The sequence below is a fragment of the Schistocerca cancellata genome, chromosome 3 (assembly GCF_023864275.1).
Source record: "Schistocerca cancellata isolate TAMUIC-IGC-003103 chromosome 3, iqSchCanc2.1, whole genome shotgun sequence".
Taxonomy (NCBI): Eukaryota; Metazoa; Arthropoda; class Insecta; order Orthoptera; family Acrididae; genus Schistocerca; species Schistocerca cancellata.
The window spans coordinates 280,294,046-280,313,426 of record NC_064628.1 but is presented as its reverse complement, the minus strand read 5'-3'; the positions used below and the strand labels follow the sequence as shown (position 1 = coordinate 280,313,426).

The 19,381-nt window shown below is 41.6% G+C and overlaps 1 protein-coding gene across 1 annotated transcript in view; it reads left to right on the top strand.

Annotated features, from left to right (window-relative positions):
- The window catches only part of LOC126174941 (protein spartin), a 130,699-nt gene that overhangs the window by 87,482 nt on the left and 23,836 nt on the right, over positions 1–19,381 (top strand). The window contains exon 7 of the mRNA XM_049921398.1: positions 16,918–17,170. Within this exon, the coding sequence (XP_049777355.1) occupies positions 16,918–17,170 (253 nt within the window). The remainder of the gene's footprint in view (positions 1–16,917; positions 17,171–19,381) is intronic.

Sequence of the window (19,381 nt, the reverse complement as noted above, 5' to 3'; positions counted from 1 at the left end):
ACGGGTGAAACAGCTTTAACTTTGTCACAGGGAACTTTGTTTTATCTGGAAGGGGTTCTAGAGATATTACCAGTGCAGAATCTGACATATTTGACCTCCACGTTAACCCAGAGTTTTTGGAAATGTATTCCTTTATTAATGCACGGGAGGGATCTGAAGTATTGGAACATGTTCAAATGGTACAACAGCATCGGAGCAACAGGATAATGACAGTGAGCATTTCAGCCACAGGGTGTGCCGTTTTTCTATTTTTCTTGAGTATAGCTTTGTGGAGAATGTGGAAACATACACCAGTGGAGGGGGTGCCAATACATCAGTTGCCTATCATGGGTAACCAATGTAAACAGTGTATAGGTGTAGAGTTAATGTTTTGATGTTCTCATTACGTTTAGTCTGTAGAATGTAAGTTTTGTGAACAAGGTATGTTTATGCGGCCGCAGGCCACGTCTGTTTTATCTCGATTCGGGACGAATCTTGTAGAAAGGAGGGAGGTGTGCTGCGCTAGTGTCAGTCCTAGTTGAGGGAAAGGAAAATTTTATCAAAATTCAATGAAGGCAGGGTTGGGCAATGAAATCTAGGGCCGCTGGCAGAGTGTGGTAACAGACGACAGCCAGCAGGCCAGACAAGATAACATGGCACTCGCGGGCGAGGTAAAGATGGCACTCGCGGGCGCGGATCTGCGACGGTGGTATTGCCCACACAATTTGCTTTGAATGGAGCAACGAAGCAGGAAACTGCAGCATTGCTTTAAGTTATTGTGATGTATGAGGCTGGGCACTAGGCCAGAGCCAGGAGTGGCGATTTGTAAATGGCTGACATGTGGGAATTTACCCCTGCCATAGTTTCTGTCTCTCTCTGACACTACATCAGAAGCAAGGGAGAAACCAATATAAATAGACGGGCAATTTTAGCTTGACATGGTGTGCCAGGTCAGTCGAGCGTCGGGAGGACCTGTGCTGGCCCACGCTTATGGGGGCCAGTCTGGCAGCAATGTTATAAGCATTCGGCATAAACTTGTGCTTTGTTTCTATGTTCTTGTTCTGGCTGTATTCCGCTTCCGGGGACACAACACTGGGGTGGGACAGAACGGCAGCCTGGAACTTGGAGATCGCACAGTCTGCCTGAAAGAGGGCAGTGACAGTGGTCTGCAGTGGGTCCAGGAGGGGCTTGGTTCCACTCCAGTCTATGGGCCACGTTCGCTTCCCACCTGGCATACCGGGGTCCGGGCAAGCACCACTAGCGGCAAGTTGCGGCACAGCATCGAGGAGGGTGTGGGTTCGAGCTTGGTCCTGTTCTGGTAGCAGTGGCGGCCCGAAAGCTATGGGTGACTAGTGCATCCACCTTCGTCCCATGGTCATACAGAGCAGGCCAAATGGGGTGGAGGGCGGAGAGGACCAGCGGCTGCAGCAGTCTCCAGAATTGTGGGCAGCAGTGCGATGCAAGTCACAATGCATCGGCTGACGGCGACCGGGAGAGCGGCAGCCAACTTCCATCGGCGGGCGACCTTGATGATGACAGCAGTGGCATCGGCATACCAGGAGTCTGCTGAGCCGGCTGTACTCGCAGGACATCAGCGGCCAGCATGTTGACACTATGCTTCACCATCGAGTACTGTAAATTAGCTGAATAAAGCAATGTTACCGAATACTGCTGTATCGCTCTGCACTGCCCCTTGATGATCTTGAACTTGCTCAGCCTCCTGACGAAATACAGCGTGGTGGGTGCTTCAGCTCTGCCATCTGGAGCCCTGGGTTTGACCCCCCGACCCCGCAATTGGAGGGCCAGGTGAACTGAATGAGAGAGAAGATATGAGGTTGTGAAGGAATTAAGGTAGATTGTGTTGGCCATGAGTTCAGATCGTGAAGATATCATCGATGAAGCTGAACCAGACCAGGGGTTTGGGATTTTAGAAGGCTAGAAAGGTTTCCTCTAGATAGCCCATAAACAGGTTGGCATAGGAAAGTGCCATGTGGATGGCCATGGATGTGCCATGGATTTCTTTACTTCCCTTCAAAGTAGAATTTGTTGTGTGTTAGGATAATGTCAGTAATGTATATGAGAAATGAGGTAGTGGGTTTGGAGTCTGAAGGATGTTGGGAAAAGTATAGTGTTCAACAGTGACAGGGCCATTGGGATAAGGGATGTTGGTGTATAAGGAATTGGCATCAGTAGTTGTGAGTAGGGATTCACTAGCTGTAAGGGATTCTTGATGGAGAGTTTGTGAATGTAATGGTTGGTATCTTTGACACAGAAGGCTAGATTTCGGGCATTTGGTCAGATGTGTTGGTTAATGAGGGCTGAGGTGCTTTCATTAGGGGTACATAATGAGCTACAAAAAGGTATCCAGGATTATTGGGTTTGTGGAAGCATGTAGAAGGTGGATGTATGGGGCATCATATGGGTGAGGAATTAAGTGGATTCAGGAGAGAGGTTCTGGGAAGGGCGTAAGGCTAAGTACAGATGGAGACTATTTTGCACTTCTGGATGAGATCACTGTGGAGGAGTTTATAGGTGGAGGAGTCAGATAACTGGCAGAGGCTTTTCGCCAGGTAGTTATTGTGATTCATAACACCAGTGGTGGAACCTTTGTCTGCACGTAGGATGATTAGATCAGTATTTGTTTTGAGGTTATGTATGACTGTCCTGGGCATGGGGGGAAGGATGGTGAGGCCAAATTGGATGTAAGGAATTCCTGGAAGGTGACCGGTGGATGGTTAGTTGCAGCAGGGTGGGGGGGTGGGGGGGGTGGTATCATGGTTGGATGGTGGTATGAACCAGGAAAGGGGCAGAGTTCAATGTTGGGATTGGGTTGGCATTGGTTGGAGGCATTGCTCACAAAGAAGTGTTTCCATTGCAGGGATTGGGAGAAGGAAAGTATGTCTTTGACAAGTACAGCATGGTTAAATTTAGGTGTAGGGCTAAAGGTGGGGCCCTGGGATAGGACTGAAACTTCTGTGGAGTGAAGGTTACTGCATTCGTCTGGGAATATTTTGGCTGTGGATTTGGTCAAGTGTTGATAGGGAGTTTTTTAGGATCTGGTAAGTTGCAAATGTCAGCTAAGCTATGAGGGGTGACAAAGAGGAACATCCTGGGTAGAATAGAGGTTGCATAGTGGCACTACGAGGTGGCAGTAGGATGTCAGCAGGTTGGATAACATACGGAGGTGGTGTCTGGAATGCTCATTTAGGTGCTGGAGAGCAGGGATTCAATTTTGGAAATGTGATGTAGTTAGCAGGGATATATACCAGCTCTGCTGCAATCATTGCACAGTGTTTTATATTGGTATGACTACTAACCAGCTGTCCAGCAAGATGAGCATCCATTGCCAGACTGTTGCAATGAGCAAAGTAGACACTGGTACGGTACTACATGCTGCTGAACGTAACACGCTTGATTTCAATGGTTGCTTCACTACTCAAGCCATCTGGATCCTCTCCTTTACCACCACAGGCTTTTCTGACTGCACAGATGGGAGTTTCCCCGTACAACAAATTCTTCGCTTCTGAAATTATCCCAGTCTCAAACTATGACAACCTACCATCCCCACGCACTCCACCAAATGGTTTCACCCTCTCTGTCTTATCACCTCCTTCCTATTCTCTTCTCATACCTTGTGTGTTCCACCTCCGGCCAAGACACCTGCCTGACATTCCCTTTCCTCACTCCTCTCCCTTTTCACCCCCCCCCCCCTTCCCCACTCTGTTGCAACCTCCCTACCCTGCAGCCTGCCGACACCGCGGTTGCACACTCCGCCAGACAGTGCTCTTCTCTCCCCTCCCAACTGTACACTGCTATCCCTTCTGGTTCCATGACCCGTCCAGATCACTGCATCTGTTCTATATGACAGTTGCATTCTGGTCCTAGGTACCAGAGATGATGGTCATGTGTGCATGAAATGTGCTTGCTTATGTAAATGAATATGTGTGTATGTTTTTCTTTTATCTTTCCTGATGACGGCTTTGCCCAAAAGCTTACATGTAATTGTCTTTTAGTTGTGCCTCTCTGCAATTGAATGTGTCATCTTTAGGATAAGTAGCAATCTCTCTTTTCTCTAGATTGTTGATATTCCAATCTTGAGTTTCCATTGTTTGATAAATTGAAATTGGACATATCCTTATATCAAATGCTATCTGACAACACAATGGGTGCCAACCACATTTTCACATTTTGTTTTAAAAAAGAGAGAGTGGATACTACAACAAAACCTAAAGCCTTTACTCACCAGGCTGGCTTAGGAAGCGAGCGTGGAGGTGGTGCCATTCACAGGTGCCGTAACACCACTTGAGAGGTGAGCATATCACCCTCACAGGTTTGATGGCTCCAACTAGTACTTAATTGTGCTGTCCATGTATATTCAAACCATTATATTCTTCACAAATAAAAGGACATGCACGGCATATACAAAACACCCTTGATCTGTGTCCTGCTGTAGCCCATCTTCAATCCATCCTCTCTGAACTATACGACGTGTCTGACGCCTCTCTCTCAATCATTCTCACTCTCTCTCCCTTGTAGTGTCCCAAGCCAACAACTTTGTCTAGATCTATCATTCTGGCCGAAACATGTAAGTGACTCATCTGTCTAAGATGAGTTTTTTGTTTGATCATGAAGTAATTCTAGAGTTGGATTGTCTTTACAATGATGGAACTTTCGTTGATGGCCAAAGGGGGTACATCTTCACACACAAGGCATGAACAACACTCCCTATTATAGCAACAAAAATAGTCAGTGTTTGAAAATATAATGTAATTTGATAGCTAAAAAATCTACTCGCCAAGTGGCATTAAGAGAATACAAATGTAAAAGTGTTGATGTTTGCAAGCTTTTGGACCCAGTGACTCCTTCTTGTGGCAAAAGGGTTGAAGGGGAAGGAAGAGGGGTGAAGGACTGGTGAAGTATAAGAAAAGGAATAGCGTTTGGAAAAGTCACTGGACAGGATGAGAAAGAAAAGCTGATTGTTGGGATTTCAGAGAAGAGGCATGTAGGTAACAGATTAGGCAGATTTAGCTAGAGTTTGCTGTATTTTGAACTGTAAATAGGCTGGTGTAGAGCAGGATTGCACCCAGAAACAGGGACTTTCAATGTTAGACCTTTGGGAGTAACTCCTAGGGACAAGCAGAATGTGGGACCTTAGTTTTGATAGTGCAAAAGCATGTTTTCAAAAGGAACAGATGTAATATTTGATGGGATTCATCATGGCAAGAGAAGAGGTTTAGGAGTGTTACAGATGGTGGGAGTGTCAAACCACAGAAGTGGAGAGTGGGAAAAGATAGAAAATTGGAAGAAAAGAAAGGAAAAGATGGGAAAATTGGAAAAATTCATACAAAAATCATGAGAACAGACTAGGACTAACAAGAAGTGATTAGTGGGTGATCTCATTAGAAAAGTGGCCTTATGATACAAAAATATGAATGGAAAAAAAATATTGGTTGGGAATGTCATGAAAACAGACAAAATTTTAAAAACTAGGAAAACAGAAAGATGAAGTCATTGGAGGAAATGTAATCAATTGTGTTTGGCAGATAACATAATGTAGTAGATGGCAGTAAAAGTCCATCAGAGTGGTTTGGTGATAAATGCACAGAAACATGAAAGAATTATGTATAAGCAAGGTAATTGGACAATGGGAAAGAAAATAGCTCTCAAATTTACAAGTAAACCAGCAAAAGACAATTGGGAGAAGGCCTTGCAGTGTAGTGAACTGCAAATAATTTTTTCCATGCAAATTCATAAATAAGTGGATCTGCCTATTGTGAGTTAACGAGCATTATTAGTTTGCTTTCTGAATAAACATTATTCTAACAAATTCGCAACTGTGTGGCCTACATCATTTATGGGTCATTAATTTAGTTCCCAATATTATTATTATTATTATTATTATTATTATTATTACTGTTATTATATGTTGTGTTAACTTTGTATTTCGCAAACTTGCCATCAGCCAGACAATTTAACCAAAGGTCACAAGTGTCTAATTGAGGGGGTGTAATGCGACACGTGTAGTTCAGCGCCCAGACGAGTTTGAGTCAAGACATTTCAACGAAGAGGAACCGCATGTGAGCCCGAACATCTTTGGGGTGTTAGCTCGCACTATATGCATGGAAATTGGTACTAGAAAAGATGTAGGGACAAGATAGCACATAAGGTAGAGGACAAAATAGCACATACGGTAGAAAACAGATGACAGTTTGAACAAGATTGATGACAAGAGACACTGATAAGAGGGTTACATAAGAAGCAATTATGACCATGCAGGCTAATACATCAATGAAAATAATCCATTTTTGAAAACATAAAGTAACTGAATAGATAAAAAATATGCTCACCGAAGCAGTTGGAGTACACACGCGTAAAGGTATTAAAGTCTGCAAACTTTTGAAGCCAATGGCTCCTCCATCTGGCAGAAGTGTTGAAGGGAAAGGAAGAGGGGTGAAGGAAAAGGACTGGTGAGGTTTAGGAAAAGGGGTAGAGTTCAGAAAAGTCGCCATAGAACCCCAGGTAAGAGGAAACTTACCAGACGGGATGAAAAGGAAAGACTGACTGCAGGCCAACAACCAGTTAATTGAATAAAAAAATATTCAAGCTCTTTTGATTAAAATCAGAAATAAAAAAAAAAAAATTTGCTACATTTGATGAGATTCAGACCTACAACCTTCTGCACATCAAGTTTATAATAGGCTAACAATTGCACTAAGACACAACACTATAGGTGTAGTATTTATATTTATGACTGTGGTGGTCCAATCACAACAATGAATTGCAGACTTCAAAAATTTGGCTTCTTGTAATGTCGTGTGAAGCTTATCTAATGTAAGCCAAATGTCTTTATGGTAACTGTGTATGAGACAATGAATTGTGTCTTACGCGGAAGTACCCAGTAGTGTTTGGTTGCTGCTGTGTGTGAAATGTGTTGGCATGCCAATGATTTAGGATCCAAACTCGTCAAGAAAGAATGCCGGACAAGGAACTGGAAGTGAACTGGCCACTTGTGCCAGTTTGGCAATGATGAATGGTCTGGACCTGATGTTGAATGCATGCCAACTATCAAGTAATTGTAATCAGACTATGGTGTGAACGTTTACACGTGTGTGAAAGGTCGGTTTACAAGGTGCTATGCAAAATTTTCAGGACTGGTGCTGCCATCTGTTGAAAACCTTACCTTTGGACTAATGGTCACCATCACCATCACCATCTAAGTAGTTCCCATCCGCACGTACACACCGGTCCCAGTGCTTCTGCCACTGGTCAAACGTTTTCTGGAAGTCCTGTTCTTTGAGGGTGTTTATCACTGCCAGCGATGCTTCTTCAATCCTCTATAGTGTGTCGAACCTATGGCCTTTCAACTTGAGTTTCAGTTTTGGAAATAGTGCGAAGTCGCAAGGTGCCAAATCTGCTGAGTACGGTGGGTGGGGTACAATCACCATGTTGTTTTTTGCCAAAAAGATCCTGGTGAGCAAGGACGTGTAACAGGGTGTGTTGTCATGATGCAGCAGCCAGTTCCCAGCATCCAGTTCCCTTGACACTAAAGTTAGAGTTAGAGCTGTCATCACCGCATGTTTTCACAGAGCCATTGCAAAACGTCACAGTAGCACGCGAAATTCTCTGTTTGGTTGGGTGGGACGAATTCTTTGTACACAATTCCCTTGGTATCAAAGAAAACGATTGTCACGTTCTTCACTTTGCTCTTTACCTGTCTTGCTTTTTTGGCTCTTGGAGAGCCCGGGCTCTTCCACTTGGACAATTGTTGCTTTGTCTATGGGTCATAACCATAAATCCAGCTCTCGTCACCAGTTATAACCTATGACAAGAAGGTTGGATCATCAGATGTGGTCTGATGAAGGTCCGTGCACACTTCAATATTCTGTGCCTTCTGATCGGCAGTCAAGATCCTTGGCACAAATTTTGCGGTGACACGATGTATGCCCAATTCATCAGTCAACATTTGTTGACATGTCCCATAACCAATACCCATTTCATAAGCAAAGTCTTGAATGGTTCGACGTCGATCCTCATGAACCAGTTGTTGAAGTTTGGCAACGGGCCTTCCAGTGTGAGCATCATCTTCAACGTCTGTACGGCCGGCCCTGAACTGTGCATGCCACTCAAACACATGCATATGGCTCATGCTCTGTCCCCCAAACTCTTGTTGAATCATTGCAAGGGTCTCTGTAGCACTTTTCCCGAGATTCGCACAGAATTTGATACACACGCGCTGCTCTGTTCGCAGATCCATCGTAAAATCGCCACATACAAAACACATAGTGTTACAAAAATCACTGTGGACACACAACACGTCCTCCCATCTGAATGCCACTCCACACACTGTCTCATCAGGTATACAGCTCTTGCTGCCACCTAGTGGCGCAGAGATCTACTACTCCTACTTTCCAGATGGCAACACCAGTCCAGAAAATTTTGGATTCCACCTCATATAGAAGGTTTTGGGATTTACTTATACATTGTATGTACAGATAGGAGCACTTTCTGCTTAGGTAATCAGTTCAGCTCTGCCTGTAATTTACCGAGCGAGGTGGCGCAGTGGTTAGACACTGGACTCGCATTCGGGAGGACGATGGTTCAATCCCGCGTCCGGCCATCCTGATTTAGGTTTTCCGTGATTTCCCTAAATCCCTCCGGGCAAATGCTGGGATGGTCCCTTTCAAAGGGCTCGGCCGACTTCCTTCCCTGTCCTTCCCTAATCCGATGAGACCGATGACCTCGCTGTCTGGTCTCCTTTCCTAGAAACAGCCAACCAACAACCATATGCCTGTAATTTAAAATATGCTTAATAATTGTGCTTTCAGTGTAAAATGTTAATTTTTGTGGATGAATTTTCTATCATAACTGGTAATTGATGTAGATTCTACGAGACACAATTTGTACTTATGTCAATTAAATATATCCAACTTAATTACCAGGAAAGCACCTACTTTGAAAAATCTGTCCAGTTAATAAGTATTTCCAGTCGTTAAATCTAGATTATCACATAATTTGTAGGACTGGTAATGAAATGTATTTAAACTGCTTTGGAATTGATAGACATCCTTTGTTTCTTGCTTTGTGTGGGAATTTGATCAAGACATGTGCAGAGGAGTGTGTAACACCAATCCAAACCCTAAGGGAGGAGACATAATTCATATGAAAATATTTTTTGTCTCTCGTACTGTATAAGTCACATTTAAGATCAAACTGATTTCTATTTTCAGCAACAAAATCATCAAGGAGTAAAATATAGGGCCTACTGGGAAGGAAGGAAGACTGTAATTCAAAGATCCTTAAAGAGGTCTCTGTGAGAGGTGTGGTTATTTACTTTAAACAGTATTAATAGTTCTCTCTCTTGCTCTATAACAGATTTATTTATCTTGGGTGTGTTACTCCAAATTATAGTTCCATAAGACAACAGGGAGTGAAAATGTGCAAAATAAACAGGCACCCTTTCCTTTAGGGTGACTCAGTGGAAGCAAAACAGGCTATTTTATCATTGTGTTAATGTTATTTTAACTTTCTAGCTGGACACCAAGGAATTTTACATCCAATGTTTCATTTAGAGATTGGCCAATAATGTCTGTTTCTGATGTGAGCAGGTCCTTTCTTCCTTTCTGAAATTGCCTCTGTCTCTGTAAGATTATAAACTATTTTCTCTGAGTCATTTGTAGGCCTATTCAGCTACCATTTGGGCTATGTCTGTTAAGCTCGAGTTTTGCTCTTTGAGCCTTCTTTTAGAGTCACTGGAAATTATTTTTGTAGATTAAGAACAAAAGTGGACCCAGAATTGAAACTTGTGGCACACCACACATTGTGTTCTCCAGTCTGTTTCATCACTGTGACAGTATGTTAATGAAACTCTCTATTTTCTGTTGTAAAAGTAAGACACACAAGAGGAAATCATAAATTCCATAACATTGTAATTTCCCCGTTAATACTTTTTAGTCACATAATGAATTTTATAATTTCTTTATGTATTGTACTTTGGAAGCTGATGTTCCTTACTGGTCCATACGGCATCTGTTAAAGTTTTTTAGGAATAGTCCAAATTATTTTTGATTTGTTCTTGGAGTATTTTATTTTGTATACATAATACTTTTTAATAAGACTGTAATAAACAGATGTAAATATTGAACACTTTTTAGTTTAATGATGATCATACTTCAATTTGAAGTTGTTGATTATACATATTGCAATAAATGCTTTGCAGAAAGTGTGTGGTACAATTTATAAGCCAAAGATGTTTTGTACCCTTTACTTTTTCTGAAGGTAATTTTGGTACTCCTTTCTTGTTTTTGAATTTTTGTGTTATCTGTTTAGAAGTGTTATCGACTCAACACATAACGTATGAAAGAATGTCACAGCTTCCTTTACTTTGTTTATTTCAAACTTACCTACCCTTCATTCACTGAAACGCTGAAGCAATTTTTCGACACTTGTAGTAGTTTGTCTATTGATAGTAAATTATTTCTTTGTTCTGTACCCAACCTAATGAAGTGTCATCGATGCCTTTCTGAGGCCCTGTCGTAATTTTGAGTCCACTTCATTAGAGTTTTCTTTTTGTATTTTTCCAAATATGTTGACTCCTTTTTTCATTCTTTTGAATTTGTTCATATTCTCTGTTAGAGGATGTCCCTCCTAAGAGTTGTCAGGTCCATTTTCTCTTGTGTTTTGACAGTTATTTGCAATTTCTCTATTGAAATGTGTAGCTGTAGTCAGCTCAAACGAATAATGCTCATCAGGTCCTTCATGCAATTCCCAGTGTCAATGGAAAGTGTTGGTTTGTTTCCCCATTACAAACAAAATTATTTGTAAGTGTAACTTCAAATGCCATTTGATTGAGTAGTCCCAAATCACTCTACAGTGATATTTGTGTCATCAGCAAGTACTAACAGTGACATTAAAACACTCCAGGAGCAACTGAGCCATGATGTTGCATAGTGATAGCAATCATCACGGCCAGGGCGATACTGCTGATGCTGCTGCTGCAGTACTGGTTATCTTCATGTTTTACTGTCCCTGTTAATATACGAGGTACGTTCACAAAGTAAGTTCCGTTTGGTTATATAAAACAAATGTGCACAGATACAGAAAAAATATTTATTGTACAAAAATCTACAACCGTTAAACTACTTTTCTACATAGCTTCCGAAATTTTGTAGGTACTTGTCATAGTGTGGTGCAAGTTTTTGTATGCCTTCTTCATAGAAGGTTGCCACCTGTGTTTTCAACCATGTGGTAACATATTCTTTCAGTTTGTTATCATTGTTGAAGTGTTGACCACCAAGGTCAGATTTTATAGAAGAGATGAAAGTCGCTATGAGCGAGGTCTGGGCTGTACAGAGGATGATCAAATGTGTCCCAGTGGAATTTCCATAATAGTTGTTTGGTCACATTCGCCGTGTGAGGTCGGTCATTATCATGTAAAAAAACACCTTTTGACAGTAATCCTCGGCACTTGTTCTGTATTGTGCAGCACAATTTCTTAATGGTCTTCCAGTAACCATATGCATTCATTGTTTGGCCTCATGGTAAGAAATCAATCAGCAAAATGCCTTTTCTCTCCCAAAAAACGGTGCACTTGACTTTCCAAGGTGACTAGATTTGCTTAGGTTTAACTTTTGTTAGGGATGAAGTTTACCTCACCCCCCATGAACCATGGACCTTGCCGTTGGTGGGGAGGCTTGCGTGCCTCAGCGATACAGATAGCCGTACCGTAGGTACAACCACAACGGATGGGTATCTGCTGAGAGGCCAGACAAACGTGTGGTTCCTGAAGAGGGGCAGCAGCCTTTTCAGTAATTGCAAGGGCAACAGTCTGGTTGATTGACTAATCTGGCCTTGTAACAATAACCAAAACGGCCTTGCTGTGCTGGTACTGCGAACGGCTGAAAGCAAGGGGAAACTACGGCCGTAATTTTTCCCGAGGGCATGCAGCTTTACTGTATGGTTAAATGATGATGGCGTCCTCTTGGGTAAAATATTCCGGAGGTAAAATAGTCCCCCATTCGGATCTCCGGGTGGGGACTACTCAAGAGGACGCCGTTATCAGGAGAAAGAAAACTGGCATTCTACGGATCGGAGTGTGGAATGTCAGATCCCTTAATCGGGCAGGTAGGTTAGAAAATTTAAAAAGGGGAATGGATAGGTTAAAGTTAGATATAGTGGGAATTAGTGAAGTTCGGTGGCAGGAGGAACAAGACTTCTGGTCAGGTGACTACAGGGTTATAAACACAAAGTCAAATAGGGATAATGCAGGAGTAGGTTTAATAATGAATAGGAAAATAGGAATGCGGGTAAGCTACTACAAACAGCATAGTGAACGCATTATTGTGGCCAAGATAGATACGAAGCCCACACCTACTGCAGTAGTACAAGTTTATATGCCAACTAACTCTGCAGATGACGAAGACATTGAAGAAATGTATGATGAAATAAAAGAAATTATTCAGGTAGTGAAGGGAGACGAAAATTTAATAGTCATGGGTGACTGGAATTCGAGTGTAGGAAAAGGGAGAGAAGGAAACATAGTAGGTGAATATTGATTGGGGCTAAGAAATGAAAGAGGAAGCCGCCTGGTAGAATTTGCACAGAGCACAACTTAATCATAGCTAACACTTGGTTTAAGAATCATGATAGAAGGTTGTATACATGGAAGAACCCTGGAGATACTAAAAGGTATCAGATATATTATATAATGGTAAGACAGAGATTTAGGAACCAGGTTCTAAATTGTAAGACATCTCCAGGGGCAGATGTGGACTCTGACCACAATCTATTGGTTATGACCTGTAGATTAAAACTGAAGAAACTGCAAAAAGGTGGGAATTTAAGGAGATGGGCCCTGGATAAACTGAAAGAACCAGAGGTTGTACAGAGTTTCAGGGAGAGCATAAGGGAACAATTGACAGGAATGGGGGAAAGAAATACAGTAGAAGAAGAATGGGTAGCTTTGAGGGATGAAGGCAGCAGAGGACCAAGTAGGTAAAAAGACGAGGGCTAGTAGAAATTCTTGGGTAACAGAAGAAATATTGAATTTAATTGATGAAAGGAGAAAATATAAAAAAGCAGTAAATGAAGCAGGCAAAAAGGAATACAAACGTCTCAAAAATGAGATCGACAGGAAGTGCAAAATGGCTAAGCAGGGATGGCTAGAGGACAAATGTAAGGATGTAGAGGCTTATCTCACTAGGGGGAAGATAGATACTGCCTACAGGAAAATTAAAGAGACTTTTGGAGATAAGAGAACCACTTGTATAAACATCAAGAGCTCAGATGGAAACCCAGTTCTAAGCAAAGAAGGGAAAGCAGAAAGGTGGAAGGAGTATATAGAGGGTCTATACAAGGGCGATGTACTTGAGGACAATATTATGGAAATGGAAGAGGATGTAGATGAAGATGAAATGGGAGATACGATACTGCGTCAAGAGTTTGACAGAGCACTGAAAGACCTAAGTCGAAACAAGGCCCCCGGAGTAGACAACATTCCATTAGAACTACTGACGGCCTTGGGAGAGCCAGTCCTGACAAAACTCTACCATCTGGTGAGCAAGATGTATGAAACAAGCGAAATACCCTCAGACTTCAAGAAGAATATAATAATTCGAATCCCAAAGAAAGCAGGTGTTGACAGATGTGAAAATTACCGAACAATAAGTTTAATAAGCCACAGTTGCAAAATACTAACACGAATTCTTTACAGACGAATGGAAAAACTAGTAGAAGTCGATCTCGGGGAAGATCAGTTTGGATTCCATAGAAATACTGGAACACGTGAGGCAATACTGACCTTACGACTTATCTTAGAAGAAAGATTAAGGAAAGACAAACCTACTTTTCTAGCATTTGTAGACTTAGAGAAAGCTTTTGACAATGTTGACTGGAATACTCTCTTTCAAATTCTAAAGGTGGCAGGGGTAAAATACAGGGAGCGAAAGGCTATTTACAATTTGTACAGAAACCAGATGGCAGTTATAAGAGTCGAGGGACATGAAAGGGAAGCAGTGGTTGGGAAGGGAGTAAGACAGGGTTGTAGCCTCCCCCTGATGTTATTCAATCTGTATATTGAGCAAGCAGTAAAGGAAACAAAAGAAAATTTCGGAGTAGGTATTAAAATCCATGGAGAAGAAATAAAAACTTTGAGGTTCGCCGATGACATTGTAATTCTGTCAGAGACAGCAAAGGACTTGGAAGAACAGCTGAATGGAATGGACAGTGTCTTGAAAGGAGGATATAGGATGAACATCAACAAAAGCAAAACAAGGATAATGGAATGTAGTCAAATTAAGTTGGGTGATGCTGAGGGAATTAGATTAGGAAATGAGACACTTAAAGTAGTAAAGGAGTTTTGCTATTTGGGGAGCAAATAACTGATGATGGTCGAAGTAGAGAGGATATAAAATGTAGACTGGCAATGGCAAGGAAAGAGTTTCTGAAGAAGAGAAATTTGTTAACATCGAGTATAGATTTAAGTGTCAGGAAGTCATTTCTGAAAGTATTTGTATGGAGTGTAGCCATGTATGGAAGTGAAACATGGACGGTAAATAGTTTGGACAAGAAGAGAATAGAAGCTTTTGAAATGTGGTGCTACAGAAGAATGCTGAAGATTAGATGGGTAGGTCACATAACTAATGAGGAAGTATTGAATAGGATTGGGGAGAAGAGAAGTTTGTGGCACAACTTGACCAGAAGAAGGGATCCGTTGGTAGGACATGTTCTGAGGCATCAAGGGATCACAAATTTAGTATTGGAGGGCAGAGTGGAGGGTAAAAATCGTAGGGGGAGACCAAGAGATGAATACACTAAGCAGATTCAGAAGGATGTAGGTTGCAGTAGGTACTGGGAGATGAAGAAGCTCGCACAGGATAGAGTAGCATGGAGAGCTGCATCAAACCAGTCTCAGGACTGAAGACCACAACAACAACAACGAAGTTTACCTACATTCCATTGATTGCCATTTGTTTCAGTAGGTGTCTTATGATACCGAAGTTTCATCCTCCACAACTATCTGAGAAAGAAAACCATCGCGTTCTTCATTGTAGTGTGTCAAAAACTGAAGTGCACTGTGCATCCGTTGTTTTTTGTGTTGTTCAGTAAGAATTTTGGGTACCCAATGTGAGCAAAGTTTTCAAAATTTCAGTTTTTCAGTAACAATTTCATGAATTTGTGATTGTGAGAATTGCGGAACTTCCATAGCAAGGGCACTAAGTGTAAACTTACGGTTATATCTTATCTTCTCTCCAGTTGTGTGAACCAGTTCATCGGTAACCACAGATGGAGGCCACTTCGTTCTTCATCGTGCACATGATCACGTCCTTCATTGAACAGTCTGACCCACCTTCTAACCATTGAATCACTCATAGCATTTTGTCTGTAAACTTCGCAGATTTGCAAATGAATTTCCTTTGGTTTAACTTTCTTTGAATTTAGAAAACGAATCGCAGATCTGATTCACATGCGACAGCATTTTCAGTTACAGCTGACATTATAAGGAAGCGCTACAAAGCACGCGTCGGGCAGCAGTGATCTGAAAATGGTGTATATGTCTTCTACGTGAGTCTGAGTAACTGCTGTGCATGCTCAGAATTGCGATCGTAGGGCTGCTGTAGATAGAAACGGAACCCTTATATATCGATTAACCAAGTATCACACTTGACTAATTTGGGAGTACTATGTCAAATATGCACTTAAAATTCTTTTTAAAAATAATTTTATTTGTAACAGGAAACAATCCAATGCTTTCCATCAACATGAAAGACACGATGAGCAGTATTTGTTTGGAATGACTCCAGTAACACATTGCAAAAGGGAAATTCCAAATATCTGCTGTAACATTAGAGAAAATGCACCTGACAACTTATAGGAGGGACACACTTTATGTTCATTGATTTTCAAAGCTCTATATTGTCTAAAGTATTACAAGTACAAATATGATTGATGTGTAAGCAGAACTGTAAACTCACCAAGTTTGCATTTTGCACTTTACAAATGTTCTGTAATTGCCCCTGTGGTCAATTGATGCATGTCCAAGAGGTAATTGGGTTCATTCCTTATCTTGTGTAGCATTGTCCTGTGAGTAATCATCACAACAGTGTTGAGGCATTCTCTGAGGTGGTCCAGTGATCTTGACAGTGGGGGTACGTGAACACAGCTCTTAATGTACCCCCAAAGGGAAAAGTCACAAGGCTGTAGGTCAGGACCTGGAAGGGGGGGGGGGGGGGACAGAGCCACCAGAGCCACATCATTTTCACTACTGAGTGCAAACCAGTGGGGCAGAAATTGTTGTTTAGGAGGTGATGAACGTCAAAACTCCAATTGGGGAGGGGGGGGGGGGGGGGGGGGGAGGGTTCCCTGCCTTGTTGGAAGATGAGGGAGGGGGAGGGGGGTGCCCTGCCTTGTTGGAGGATGAAATTTTTGGACTCAGCAGTCAGTTGTGGAAACAACTGTTAACTGCAACGTATTGAGGTAAGAGGTACCCCTCACAGTCTTTTCACATTAGAAAAGTTACCCATACAGATTCATCGGTGACTCTGTGCAGAAAACTTTAACTTCAGCAAAATACATCACAATTTTATAAGGATTTTCAGTGCCCCACACTCTCACATTGTGGTAATTTGCCTTTCCTTATAAATGGAAGGTTGCTTCATCACTGAATTTCAGCTTGGGGGCGAGAAACTTTTTTCCCTGCTTTTCACCATTTTATCAAGGCACTGATCTCAAAAAGTCAACTGGTGGTCACAATGCAAACTTGATAAGTTTATGGCTCTATTCATTATTCATTCATCAATCTTACTCATATTTGTACATGTGTACATCTAATACTTTAGAAAATACAGAACTTTGAAAACAAGTGAATCATGTACAGTAGCCCTGTATATTCAAAAGTTAAAATTTATCACCAAAGTAATAATTAAACCTTTACATTCTCCTCAGCAAGCAAAGTCGGAACTGCAACTGTGGCTCTTGGAAGGTACCTTGCACCACATGTTCGTGAACAAGGAACAAAGTTACTGACAAAAGTGTCTGGGTCAGGAGAGGAAGAAGCCAAGGCACGTATGGAGGGTGTGCTGGAAGTGGCAGCTGGCGCAGTGCAAGGCATTGGCACTGTGTATGAAGGACTAGAACGTTCTGCATCCATATTAGGCAGCAGCCTTGCTAACTCCACAGTGACAATTGTGAAACACAGGTGCGTAAATGACTTACTTTCTATTTTCGTTTTACAGTACGTATTTACAAAAAGTACAGTAAAATTTTGGTTAACCTAAGAATTGTTGTTGTGATGGTCATTTATGACAACTTGATTTTAGAGATGCCTATAAATGATGGCATATTACTAGTAAAAATATCCCTAATGTAGACAGTTCAGTCACTGACAGTCCTAGACAAAATATCTCTCATTAGAGTAATTATTATAATGATTTTTCCTCTTGTGACTTGGAAATCTTAAATATCTTAATACTGAATGCATGTCTGTCAAATAACACTTAATTACTCATAGCTTTGTAGGAAATTGCTTTTCTCAAATTCTGGATTTTCTGTAATTCATTGTAGTTGTTTGTTGAAACAAAACACCTACATTGAATCACATAAAATCCAGGAAATCCACAGCATGTTGTAACAAGAAGATAACATAAAACTCACTTTGATGCTGTAACTTCAGCAAAATATGTCTGGGGAATAAAAAGAAATTATGTTTTGCTCATGGTTACCCTCTCCAAGAACAAATCTGTTTGTAAGCAAACATGAACAGAAGAGCTTCAACCTAAATCTGGTTGGTTGGTTAGTGAGTTAGTTAGTTTGCAGATACATGGCTGCTGTCCTGGTATACATTGAAATCCCTGTGTCATAGTATTGTCATAGTCCTAAAAGAGCCAGAATAAAATGATGCAGCCCATTGATGATGTACTCGGCTACAATGGGACATGTATTTTGGCAAATGTTCCACATCCTCCAAATGTGGAAAATCTCAACAAACAGCATGTATTCCAGTCTCATTCATTTCATAGACTTCAGTAATTGAAGTTGATATGGGATTACATGATATGCAACGTGGGTAAAGCACCTTTATTCTGTGGAGTCACAACACATTTAAAACTGCTGCATGAGGCATTCCCTCACAGTAGGCACATAGCATGATACAGCCAGCACTTGTGAGACTAGCTCCATACCTCTAACAAATGGTTTGAGGCATTGCCTAAAGCTTAAAAATGAGACAGCTACTGAGTCTTGCCTCTCCTGCTTATGCAGTGGTTTCACTTTTGACATGATTAGGGCAACTGCATAGGGAAAGGAAAGGCTGTTAGTGGTGATCAGTTCCAGTGTTAGATGTGTGATGAGCTCTCTTGGGGAAAGAGCATCACAACAATGAAATGAACCAAGTGTTCACTCAGTGTTCTTCTGGAAGGAATTGTCTGCCAGTTGGAAGTGGTTGTCTTAGAAACAGTTGAAAGCACCAGTTGTATCACATGCAGATCCTCACTTATGTTGGCACCTGGATTCTGAGACAATTTCCAGTTCTTTACAGAGACTGGTGGACATGGTGATGAATGTTAGCCTCATTTGTGAGGCTTCTGCACAGTTGTCAATTTCCAGCATTAATCCTAAGACTAATTGGGTGCCAGTTACGAGCTGCATGAGGGTCTAAACCCAAGGCTTTGCTGGGTCTGCAACAAGATTAGCAGTAGATTCCTTGAACTATGTTGCTCAGTGGAGAACTGTAGAGTCACCGTGGATTGGTCAGGTGTGCAATATTTACTATACATGGCTACTCAGGTGGCAGGGAAATGTGGAATGCATATGTTTGTCATTTTTACATTACTGAGACCCTTAGTAGAAAAACTAGCATCACATAAACCACTATTTCAGTAAGCCAGATAGCGAATGTAGGGAAGGATAATCTCAAAATATTCACTGCTAAACTACCAGAGTATTCACAACAAAATCCCAGAGCTCACAACTCTCATAGAAAGCAGTCATCCCCACATCATGCTAACTGAGAGGTGCATGAAACCCAAAGTAGAGATAGGGAAATTTTTGACAATACATGGAACATATATTGGAAATACTGGTTAGGCTTCCCAGGAAGATGAATGTTTACAGAAGTAAGCAGTAGCATTAAGTCTAATGAGGAGTTCTGTGGGCTTAAATTAATAACAGGATGTTTTTACTGACCACCTGATTCACACATATCATGATACAGCCATTTAAAGACAGCAAGGAAATACCTTGAGCATACAGTAATAGTAGTAGTAGTAGTAGTAGTAGTAGTAGTAGTAGTGGTTGTAGTGGTTGGTGACTTCAACCTGTTTAGCACCAACAGGGGAAAACCACTGACGTGTTATCAGCAGTAAGAACAATCAGTCTTGTGAAGTAATATTGAGAAACTCTGACAATTGCC